This window comes from Polypterus senegalus, chromosome 5, assembly GCF_016835505.1.
Source record: "Polypterus senegalus isolate Bchr_013 chromosome 5, ASM1683550v1, whole genome shotgun sequence".
NCBI classification, from domain to species: domain Eukaryota; kingdom Metazoa; phylum Chordata; class Cladistia; order Polypteriformes; family Polypteridae; genus Polypterus; species Polypterus senegalus.
The window spans coordinates 203,616,063-203,629,031 of NC_053158.1; the positions used below are offsets into that span (position 1 = coordinate 203,616,063).

At 44.4% G+C, this 12,969-nt stretch overlaps 1 protein-coding gene across 1 annotated transcript in view; it reads left to right on the top strand.

Annotated features, from left to right (window-relative positions):
• Positions 1–12,969, top strand: part of LOC120529941 (dynein heavy chain 5, axonemal-like) — a 370,325-nt gene that overhangs the window by 96,114 nt on the left and 261,242 nt on the right. The window contains exons 29-31 of the mRNA XM_039754150.1: positions 3,745–3,881; positions 7,436–7,598; positions 8,580–8,691. Of these exons, the coding sequence (XP_039610084.1) occupies positions 3,745–3,881; positions 7,436–7,598; positions 8,580–8,691 (412 nt within the window). The remainder of the gene's footprint in view (positions 1–3,744; positions 3,882–7,435; positions 7,599–8,579; positions 8,692–12,969) is intronic.

The window sequence follows — 12,969 nt, forward strand, 5'->3', positions numbered from 1 at the left end:
AGAGACATTCACACCAGTGGCCTGCTGGAGGTCATTTTGTAGGGCTCTGGCAGTGCTCATCCTGTTCCTCCTTGCCCAAAGGAGCAGATACTGGTCCTGCTGATGGGTTATGGACCTTCTATGGCCCTCTCCAGCTCTCCTAGAGTAACTGCTTGTCTCCTAGAATCTCCTCCATGCCCTTGAGACTGTGCAGGGAGACACAGCAAACCTTCTGGCAGTGACACTTATTGATGTGCCATCCTGGAGAAGTTGGACTACCTGTGCAACCTCTGTAGGGTCCAGGTATCGCCTCATGCTACCAGTAGTGACACTGACTGTAGCCAAATGCAAAACTAGTGAAGAAACAGTCAGAAAAGATGAGGAGGGAAAAATGTCAGTGGCCTCCACCTGTTAAACCATTCCTGTTTTGGGGTCATCTCATTGTTGCCCCTCTAGTGCATCTGTTGTTAATTTCATTAACACCACAGCAGCTGAAACTGATTAACAACCCCCTCTGCTACTTAACTGACCAGATTAATATCCCAGAAGTTTCATTGATTTTATGCTATACTCTGATTAAAAAGTGTTCCTTTAATTCTTTTGAGCAGTATATATATATATATATATATATATATATATATCTATATCTATTGTGAAACGGAACCCGGGCACAGACAGGCAGACATGTTGTTTTCCACCACCACACGTTTATTTACAAGTTTAAAGTGCACACAAACCCCCCAAAGTCCTGGCCACACAACACCTTTCTTCGGGCCGCCTCTACTCTCTCTTCTCCTGACTTGTCATGCCTCCACACGACTCCAGCCTCGAATGAAGGGAGGCGGCCCCTTTTATCCACAGGTGCTCCCCGGCAATCTTCCACTGACACGCCCCAGTGTGGCGGAAGTGCCGGCTGTAATCCAGGAAGCACTCCGGGTGTCCCTGTTTCTCTTCCCCCTAGCACTTTCTGGTGTGGCGGAAGTGCTGAGGTCCAGGGCTCCAAAGGCATCGGGGCGCCCCCTGGCGGTGACCACGGGCCCCTACAGGGTTGGGTTCCAAGCCCTCTACCCGTGGCCCCCAAAGCAACCAGGGTGCCAGCCCCCATGTGATCCCAGGTGGGCGCACGCCCTCTTCCGGCATCCCTGGACAATATATATATATAGTAATAAAGAGGCGCTATATAGGCGCCTGACCCGACACAGTTGGACAACAGAGGCACGTGTAAAATCAACAAAAAGACTTTTAATTTCTCTTCAGCTGTGGAGCACGTCTTCCCCGTAATCCCCGCAGGCACAACACAGTCCCAAACAACACCCAGAGTAAAGCACACTAACACACACTCTTCCTTTCCACCACTCCTCCCAGGGTAGCTTCATCCTCTGCCTCCCGACTCTGGCTCTGGAGTTGTAGCCCTCCCAGAAGTGCTCCAGGTGGTAATTGGCCTAATTAGGCTGCACTTCTGGGTGGTGGCCATGGAGCCCAACAGGCGGGAGTCCTGAAGTCCCACACCTGTGGCCCCAATGTAACCCAGGAGGGCTGCCACCACGCGTTCCGGGGGACGTAGAGTGCATCCCATGTCTGCTCCCCTGGATCCAGTGTTGAAGGGGTGTCCTGGCCGGTCAGGGGACCTGGCCGCCTGGCACAATATATATAAAAATCCAATGTCTGTCTGTCTGTTTGTCTGTATGTCTGTCCGCTTTTCACGAGAGAACTTAACTTAACGGATTTGCATCGGGTTTTTTTCTATATTATGCTTAACCATTCCGGCTGAATTTGTGACTTCTCTCATTACGCTATCTATCATAGTTCGAGAATCACGCAGCGGGCCGAGGAGGGGAGGGGCACGCCCGTCTGACGCGCCAGCCTTGGGGTGTTCCTTTACCTCCACTTAGCTAGCAAACGAGAGAACTAAACAGATTTAGATTGGGTTTTTGGTATAATTTTCTTGAACATTCTGGTTGATTTCACTCATTGCGCTAATCCGACACAGAGGCTGCTGGCCAAGAGGAGGGGGAAGCATGATGTCGGGAGTGGGGAGCTGGGCAGGGCAGTGCCCTCCTCACTGTCCCGTTTCACTACTACAAGGGCGGAGCTGCGTGGGACGACTAGTATTTCATATTTTTGAATCCCACTTGCGGAATTATAGAACACTATGTGCCTTAAATCTATGCTAGGATGCATTTAAATACGACATAAAGTCAAAATTAACAAATTCAGCCCCCTCTGAAAAAGACTGACGATTGAAAGGAAAGACCATGACAACCTTTAAGAAGACTCTGGATGAGATGGTGGGAGAGCTTAGCGATTAGCTAAACAAATGGAGTTGATGGACAGAATGCTCTTCTCTCATTTGTCCAATTTCTTATGTTCGTAGTGTTATTTCTTATGACTGGGAGAGTGTGGCCAATTTGTTTGGTTTTGTTTTACATTGAAAACATGAATACGATGAATATGAGATAACGGTTGAAGACAACAGCTAACATGGAGGACTCTTCTCAGAGCAAAATGTTTTATATCCAAGCGAGTTAAGGCAATTCATTCCTACCATTCGTAGGAAAACAATAGGCAGCAATTTCTTAGAAATTACCAAAATCAGACACAGTAATAAATTTCTTCTTCTTATCCATCCATCCATTATCCAACCTGCTATATCCTAACTACAGGGTCACGAGGGTTCTGCTGAAGCCAATCCCAGCCAACACAGGGCACAAGGCAGGAAACAAATCCCGGGCAGGATGCCAGCCCACCGCAGGGCACTCACACACACACACCAGGGACACACCAGGGACAATTTAGAATTGCCAGTGCACCAAACCTGCATGTCTTTGGACTGTGGGAGGAAACCAACGCAGACACGGGGTGAACATGAAAACTCCATGCAGGGAGGACCCGGAACGCGAACCCGGGTCTCCTAACTGCGAGGCAGCTACCCACTGCGCCACCATGCTGCTACTATTATTATTTATTTTACAGGGTCTCATATGTTTTCTAACTCTGGGGGTCCTTCAAGGTTTATTATGATTGGCACCACTCCACATGGCCAATTCTTATGTACTGTGGACTAGGAGTCTCAAAGCACATAAATCCCAATAACTTCCAAAAAAATGCCAACTACAGAGGGATATCACCAGCTGGTGATAAGGGCAAACATAGAATCATAAAATAGATTTATTTTTCACAAATGTGTTGTGAATGAATGAACTCAAAAAGGCATAAAGGAGTGTGGGGAGAAATATGGCGCTAAGAATGGACAAAGATCCATCCATCCATCCATTTTCTAACCCACTGAATCCGAATACAGGGTCACGGGGCGTCCGCTGGAGCCAATCCCAGCCAACACAGGGCACAAGGCAGGAACCAATCCTGGGCAGGGTGCCAACCCACCACAGGACACACACACTAGGGCCAATTTAGAATCGCCAGTCCACCTAACCTGCATGTCTTTGGATTGTGGGAGGAAACCCACGCAGACACGGGGAGAACATGCAAACTCCACGCAGGGAGGACCTGGGAAGCGAACCCGGGTCTCCTAACTGCGAGGCAGCAGCGCTACCACTGCGCCACCGTGCCGCCCCATGGACAAAGATGTTAGAGACAAATCAAGGCAGCTTGACCCCTAGCAAAGGAATAGAGACAGCGTTATTTCATCTTGCCTTTCTTAATCCATGTCTTATTCCATTGCTTAGTGGACATCAGTTTTTGTTTTTTCAAAGGCTCTGACCCGCTCAACATCACCGATCTCCTCGTTGTTTTTTTCTCATACAGAGGTCCAGGTGTAGAAGGCATACCTCCTCGGGAAGCCAGTGACCGGCTACAAATCTTTCAAACTCAATTTGATGAACTTTGGAGAAAATATGTCACTTATTCTGGTGGAGAAGAACTCTTTGGCCTTCCTGTTAAAGGTAAGCTGGCCGGGCTCAGGCTTGTTTTTGTTATTAGGTTGATGTCTGATGATCTCTAAGCAGGATATTTGAGGTAAGCGTGTGGCTTTGTGTGTCCGTAATCAGGGGCTTTCTAAACAAGACAGATGTTACTCCTTGTGTCCAGCAGGTGGCGCTGGCCCCTTGGTAATCTGTTCATTTAGAATTGTGGCTCACATGAATTCATCAACAGTAGCCACAGTGGAGATATTAAGATGAAGAAAAGATGACCCCAAAGAAAGGATATATTTAACTTTCTTTAAAATGTTGATTACGCCTCCACTATTGCAATTCTTTCTTGCAACGGATACTGTATGTCATTAATTATGGCTGCACTAGTACGCACTGACCACTTCAGTACACTGCCACCACAAAAGTGGTGTCCAGGGGTCAGACAGCAAGGAAACAAGGCAGGCGACATGACCGCAGCCGCCTATCCAGTGACAGACGAGACGGGAGTCGTCTTGGTGAAGGTGGGCCACCCTGTGTATATACACTCACCTAAAGGATTATTAGGAACACCTGTTCAATTTCTCATTAATGCAATTATCTACTCAACCAATCACATGGCAGTTGCTTCAATGCATTTAGGGCTGTGGTCCTGGTCAAGACAATCTCCTGAACTCCAAACTGAATGTCAGAATGGGAAAGAAAGGACATTTAAGCAATTTGGAGCGTGGCATGGTTGTTGGTGCCAGACGGGCCGGTCTGAGTATTTCACAATCTGCTCAGTTACTGGGATTTTTACGCACAACCATTTCTAGGGTTTACAAAGAATGGTGTGAAAAGGGAAAAACATCCAGGATGCGGCAGTCCTGTGGGCGAAAATGCCTTGTTGATGCTAGAGGTCAGAGGAGAATGAATGGGCCGACTGATTCAAGCTGATAGAAGAGCAACTTTGACTGAAATAACCACTCGTTACAACCGAGGTATGCAGCAAAGCATTTGTGAAGCCACAACACGCACAACCTTGAGGCGGATGGGCTACAACAGCAGAAGACCCCACCGGGTACCACTCATCTCCACTACAAATAGGAAAAAGAGGCTACAATTTGCACAAGCTCACCAAAATTGGACAGTTGAAGACTGGAAAAATGTTGCCTGGTCTGATGAGTCTCGATTTCTGTTGAGACATTCAAATGGTCGAGTCAGAATTTGGCGTAAACAGAATGAGAACATGGATCCATCATGCCTTGTTACCACTGTGCAGGCTGGTGGTGGTGGTGTAATGGTGTGGGGGATGTTTTCTTGGCACACTTTAGGCCCCTTAGTGCCAATTGGGCATCGTTTAAATGCCACGGGCTACCTGAGCATTGTTTCTGACCATGTCCATCCCTTCATGACCACCATGTACCCATCCTCTGATGGCTACCATGTCACAAAGCTTGAATCATTTCAAATTGGTTTCTTGAACGTGACAATGAGTTCACTGTACTAAAATGGCCCCCACAGTCACCAGATCTCAACCCAATAGAGCATCTTTGGGATGTGGTGGAACGGGAGCTTCGTGCCCTGGATGTGCATCCCACAAATCTCCATCAACTGCAAGATGCTATCCTATCAATATGGGCCAACATTTCTAAAGAATGCTTTCAGCACCTTGTTGAATCAATGCCACGTAGAATTAAGGCAGTTCTGAAGGCGAAAGGGGGTCAAACACCGTATTAGTATGGTGGTCCTAATAATCCTTTAGGTGAGTGTATATTGTAACAAAAGACGCTATGCTGGCATCTGACCCGACACAGACTCACACCGGATGCACATATAAAACCAAAGAACTTGTATTTTTCTTCACCTGTGGAGCACGTCTTCCCCATGTCCAACAGGCACAACACAGTCCAAAAACAGACCACCACAACGCAAACATTCTTCCTCTTTGCACCACCACTCCTCCCGACAAGCGTAGTCCTCCTCTGAGTGTCTGGGCTTGTGAGGGTCCTGAATAAAAACCAGTAGTCAGGCCTTTAATGACCTCTTAAGCATGGCCATCAGCAGCGTGTGTGTCTGCGGAGAGAGTGTCGACCTCGTCGAGAGGTTTACTTACCTCGGCAGTGACATTCTTGTCTCTTGTGACTCTTTCTGTGAAGTCAGTAGACGGATTGGGAGAGCACTGGTGGGTCATGAGGTCGCTGGAAAGGGGTGTGTGGCGCTCCTGATATCTTTGCAAAGAGACGAAAGTCCAAGTCTTTAGAGTCCTGGTGCTTCCTGTTTGTGAGACATGGACGCTATCCAGTGACCTGAGACGAAGACTGGACTCCTTCATGTGTGTCACTCCGGAAAATCCTTGGGTAGCGCTGGTTTGACTTTGTGTTGCTCATGGAGTCCCGAATGAGGCACATGACCTGCATTGTGAGGGAGCATCAGTTATGGCACTACGGCCACGTGGCGCGTTTCCCCGAGGGTGATCCAGCTCATAAGATCCTCATTGTCAGTTACCCGAGTGGCTGGACCAGGCCAAGGGGTCGCCCACGTAACACCTGCCTGCGGCAGATACAGGGTCATTTCTGGAGGGTAGGACCGCGTGTCTGCCTGGGGGGTTGCCAACCAGGACTGTAACAGTGCATGCTCCCCAACTTGACTTGAAATGATGAAACATGAATATGACAGGAGTAAGAACAGATGGAACAGATACTTTGAAAAGCTGTTAAATGAAGAAATCCAAGGGTATGAAGGGCTAATAGCCAGATTAGGAAGCGAGGAAGTAAAGGAGGCCCTGAAAAGAATGAAAAATGGAAAGGCAACAGGACTGGATGAAGAGGTATGGAAGAGTTTAGGAGAACAGGGAGTAGATGTGTTCTGGGATCGAATGCAGAAGATCTATGAATAGGATAGAATACAAGAGGAGTGGAGGAACAGTGGGGTTGTACATTTATAAGGAGAAGGGCGACATTCAGGATTGTGGAAACTACATGAAGCTGGTGTCACACACAATGAAAATTGGAGAAAGGATTATAGAGAGAAGACTCAAAGAAGAGACCACCATAGGAGAGGTGCGGTATGGTTTAATGCCAAGGAGATGACCAACTGATGTCAGCTCATAGAGAAGCAATGAGATAAACAGAAAGATTTGGAGATCTGTCTCCCTCAAGCGCCGATCCTTCACACCACATGGGACCCCTGACCGCGCTGACCTCTCTCTTTTTCAGCTGGCTGGCTCATCCTCTTTCTTTCGCCCTCCAAGCCTCTCTTTGTTTCTTTTATGCCTCTCTTTTACCATCCCTAATTTCTTTATGTCAGCCCGTTTTTATAACTGGGGTAGTGCATCATTGTCTACAACACCATGGCTGAAAATATGAGAAAAGCACCCAGAAGAGCGCAGACTAAAATTCCAAAAGGATACATTGATGACGTCACTTACGAGATGATAAAATAAAATGAAAAGTTAGAATGAAACCAAAATTAGACAGAACTGAATGGATAATGGATGTTGTGCTTTGTGATTGGACAGGTAGTGTAAATAAAACCACATTGCATGCCTAAACAATTTCAGTATATACAGCACGTCACTTTTAAGGCTGTTTCTTTTCTGTTTGTAGAATACTCAGACCTCCAGCGGATTAAGCGGGAGCTCGCCCTGCTGCAGAAACTTTACAGCCTTTACAATTCAGTTATCGAAAGTGTTAATGGATACTACGACATACTGTGGAGTGATCTGGAAATTGACAAAATCAACAATGAACTTACAGATTTTCAAAATCGGTAAGTAAGGACACGGTTGGAGCTACGACAGAGTGTTGCGGTCATGGAGGCTTACCTTGGTTTTCTAGATTTTTAATTTTGCAATTGTTATGCTGGGAGCACAGCGGTTATCACTGCAGCATCATGGCTCCAGGGTCCTGGTTTCATTCCCAGCCCAGTCCTTGTGTTGAAATGATACATTCCCTCTTTGAGTCTCCCACAGGGATTCTGGTTTGCTTCCATATCGCACAAACACACCAATTAGTTTTGACAGATAAATGTCAATTAGTGGGTGGAACGGTGGCACAGTGGGTAGCGCTGCTGCATCACAGTTAGGAGACCTGGGTTCGCTTCCCAGGTCTGTGGAGTTTGCACGTCCTCCCCATGTCTGCATGGGTTTCCTCCCATAGTCCAAAGACATGCAGGTTAGGTGCATTGGAGGTCCTAAATTGTCCTTAGTGTGTGTGGGTGTGTGTGTGCCCTACCTTGCGCCCTGTGTTGGCTGGGGCTCAAGCAGACCCGCGTGACCCTGTAGTTGGGTTATAGCGGGTTGGATCGATGGATGGATGGACGTCAATTAGCTAAATTAGGGTTAGTGAATTTTGTGAATTTCCCCTTGGGATTAATAAAGTATCTATCTATCTATCTATCTATCTATCTATCTATCTATCTATCTATCTATCTATCTATCTATCTATCTATCTATCTATCTATCTATCTATCTATCTATCTATCTATCTATCTATATGTGTGAGTGAGGACGGTGATGAATGGCCACCCCAACCAGAGTTGATCCTTGCCTTAGTTCCAACACTCCTTTAATAGCCTTTGGCTCACCTTGATGTTTCAGTCATTTAAAAAAAATGGATTTCTTACACAAATGTTTCATATTTTGAATATCATCTGAAGTTTACCTTAGTCGAAAGTATTCATGACACTTACGAATGTAATGAAAAATATCCTTTATACCAATTCTTGTTCTCTTTTTTGTTATATTTTAAGAATACGCAAACTTCCCAAGGCACTGAAGGAATGGCAAGCATTTAACGACCTTAAAAAGACGATCGATGATTTCAGTGAGACCTGTCCTCTCCTGGAAATGATGGCAAACAAGGTGACCATTTCAAGTTCTATTTTAACAATTCTGACATTCCATTGAGATAACCTTTCTGGATTTGTACCAGTTTTTGGTAACTGTGGGCAGCTGTAATAACATTTTGAGGAAAGTCCGCATTCCCCAGTAGAAGCTCTGGTGGCCTCCAAGAAAGTATGTAGTTTACGTGCCTGGTCATTCCAAATTGGTCTGGTGGAAGTGAATGTGGACACCTTGTGCTTTGAAGTGTTCTGGGTTTTAGACGAGTTCCATTCACACCAACATTATATACATCTGGAGGCAACCATGAGTGAATTTTATTTAAAAGTGGATGGGAACAATTAGACGGCTCACTCGGTGTCCCATTTCTCAACCAATCCAACGTCTCATGAAGTAGCAGGGGTGGTGGTTTTGACCTGGGCCGGTTCTAGAAAGGCATATTTAAGGGAGGCAGACAGAAATGTGAAGGGGACACATGGTGGCGACGGAGGCGGGAAAGGGGTGGGGGTGCTCTGGATAACTGTTTTAGTCATGTAATTGGATTGCACTTTGTCAGGCCTCTACCCTAAGACCTGTCCAACTTGGGTGTCCCACCTGAGGGCTAAGCTTCTGCTGGCGTAGCTCTTAGGGTCACTGAGGCACGCAAACCCCCCTGACCACGATAAGGTGGCAATCCCTCAGGAGGAAAACCAAAAAATAAAACAGCAAAAAATGAAATAAAATATTCCTCATCAGATTATAACAACTTAAAACATGACATTTACCTTAATGGGATGGCCTATATCAAATATATTCGAACCCAACAATAGCACTTCTCAATACTGGCAATATTAACAAAACCAAAAAGGGTAGGCCAAGTTATAAAACAAAAAAAAATAATTCACCAAGTCTTGAAAAATAAAACTGAAAAATAGAATTAAAAAAAATAAAATAAAATAAAGAACAAAATATCCATCCAGATCTTTACAACCAACAACATAAAATTTATCTTAATTGGATGGCCTAATCTATGCTAATAAAAGGTAAAGCCCTCACTCATCACTCACTCGTCACTAATTCTCCAACTTCCCGTGCAGGTAGAAAGCTGAAATTTGGCAGGCTTATTCCAAAAGTTAAGTAGGTTTCATTTCGAAATTCTACACGTAACGGTCATAACTGGAACCTATTTTTTCATCCATATACTATAATAGACTTCTGCTCGATGGCCGTGGGAGGCGGACCATGTAATTTAGTGCCTGCCCATATAAGGCCGTCCGTCAGCAGCAATCCAATAGAAACACTGCCGCTAAATATTCACAGGTGAAGGACTGTGCTTATACAGAGGAAGATGAGATGGTCAGGGTGGTCTTTGGCACAAACTCATCGAAACTGTGAGAGAAACTTTTAAGTGCCGGGTCTTAGCTAACATTAAATACAGCCGTGGACATAGCACGACATGGCACCAGCACAGCCGGGAAACCGATGCATGTACACCGAGTGGCTCTGAACTGACGCAGTGCAAAGAAAAAAAGCAACAGTTCCAAAGAGTGCTGAACAAAAACCGAATTACACAATTGAAAAGGCAGCAAAAAAATATGAAGCGTCTGATACATACAAGCATATTCGTAAGTGCAGCTACTGCAGAAACAAAGCACACGGTGGAAAAAGTGAATGTCCCGCTAAAGGAAGACAGTGTAAAAAAAACCTGTGCATGCAGTGTGTCAGGTCTCAGATAAAGAGGAAGACGAGCTGTTTATTGATGCAGTAAGAAACGAATCAATGAATGAAACCTGTCATCTTTACAACGATTGACAAACACGGAATGTAACTTGAACACAACACATCCTACAAATACGAACCTGATTGAAAGAAATAATGAGAATCAAATCCTTAATGACAGCAACACTCATAACACTCACAAAACAAATACTGTATATTGATAATCCTGTTACGTTATTTTTAAAATGTTCCCTTTTCTTTTTCATAACTTCTTTAACACACTACTTCTCAGCTGCAAAGCGCGGATATATATATATATATATATATATATGTATATATATATACCCCGATCTACATACTCTGAAATAGACAAACCACACGTCGTGGCGCAATGACACCGACGTCCGAGGTTCGATTCACTGAGTATGTACGCGCGCTTAACGATTCATTTTAACTTCGCATCCTCTTGGTTTGAGACGTATGAAAAAATATGCGGTTAACGCAGAAAGACAGATCACCAATTGAAGCTTTATGAATAATGGATACTTTATTCTCCATCAATAACTGTTTTGGTAAAGCCATACTCAGTGTATTCATTAGATGAACGGTAAAAAAGTAAGAGCGAGGGGAGGGTAACTTATTGAGGCACGCAGGCAAAACCACAATAGCACGCGGACTCGATGTAGTGCGCGTCAACTCGATCTGAATTGCGCGATCACATTCGAAAAAATATATCTTTTCAAATTCTATTTAGTCGACACAAATATCTTTGGTTGGAATGTAAGGCGAATTTACTCCTTACATTTGTATGGTGAAGAAAAATTTATGCAATGATGCCTACATTTAACTTACATTCCTACCAAAGATATTTCTGTCGACTAAATAAAAATTCCTTCTATTTAAAATTTAAATAGATCTTGAACAAATATGATAGTTCATAATATCAACGCAGACTTGCACGTAAGAGCGGGAGTCATCCGTTTTAACAAGCAGCGTATTGCACTGATACGAAATAGCCTGCCCATTTAATTATTTAGGAATTGATAAATAAATTAAGATTTTGTACAAATAATGTTTTTGATTTTTCTTCCTTGATGGATTCTGGCACCCCCAGCAACAGTTGCTCGCATATATATATATACTAGCAACATACCCGCGCTTCACAGCGGCGAAGTACTGCATTAAAATTTTTATTAAGAAGAAAATTTAACCTTTTTAAACTGAGGGAAAATATGCCAATAATTATCTGTTAAGGATCTCTTTGAATACCACGTTGTCAGTTCGGCCCTCCGGTTGTAATATGACCAAGCTGTGCGCTGAGCTTACTCTTGATCATGTAACATACAGTCGGCCATGTGAACAGTAATCTTGTCTCAAATCTCACAGCTTGGATTGCTGCTGTCATAATCGGTTTGAGTTTCATGGTTTGTTTCAATGACGACAGTATTTGCAGGATTTGTTGTGTTGAAGTGACATTCGGCATCTGTCAAGCGTTGTAAGTACACAACCGATTTCATTGATAACTTCACATCCAGCTTTTGAGAGTTTAAACATTCATAAACATCAAAGTGTCCACTACTGAAATTGTCACCTGTGAATGTAAGATGTTTAAGAGGCATTGGCGGTTGTCGAAAGGTGTAAAATATTTCAGTACACTTGAAAGCAACAACCAAACAATTCAGCGGCAGCCATCAATTCACATGCAGATCCATAGGTGAAGGGCTTAAGCATTTCACTCTTCTAGTGCTCCTGTGTAGTCTAATTATCTCCTGTACTGTCATCAGTCCACACCTTGAACCTGTCCAGTCATTCAATACATAAGACACAATGGATATCAAGAGTGAGCCTGATATGGCCGTGCAATACGTAACAAAGAGAATGGAAAAGGCAGGTGGTATCTCCGGGCAGGAAACCACTCGGTAAGTGACAGTTCTTTGATCGATGGTGATCACCTCGATAGACATGTTAATGGGGGTTGGAATGATAAAGGAAATGGGTATCTGAACAATATAAAGTAAGTCTAAAATACCTACACAATAACTATAATCGTAATAAACGAACAATAAAACAGCGGAGAAGCCGTGGACTAAATAAAAAGGTTGTAGTTATCAGCAGGGAGACGTGAATCCCGTGGCGAAGAAAGGAAGGGAATGTAGAGACCGGAGCGACGGACGGCCTTATATAGACAGGCAGCCAACAATGTGGGAGGCGTTGGAATGGGGGACGGTGACCGAGCTGCAGACTATGGACGTATATATGTACGTAAGTAGGATTCAGTTAGCGTTGGGAACCCGTGTACCAAATTTCTTAAAGATGGGCCCATAAGTAAAAAAGACTGTTGAAAAGTTCAATATGGCGGCCGACCGTAATAAGTACGTACATTGGTTTTGTTTAGTTCAGGGAAGCCACCTACCAAATTTCGAGAAGATGGGGCCATAAATAAGAAAGTTCAACATGGCGGACGTTGTTGACCGTTATGACCATTACGCGTAGAATTTCGAAACCTGCTTAACTTTTGTAAGTAAGCTGTAAGGAATGAGCCTACCAAATTTCAGCCTTCTTCCTGCACGGGAAGTTGGAGAATTAGTGACGTTGGAAAGT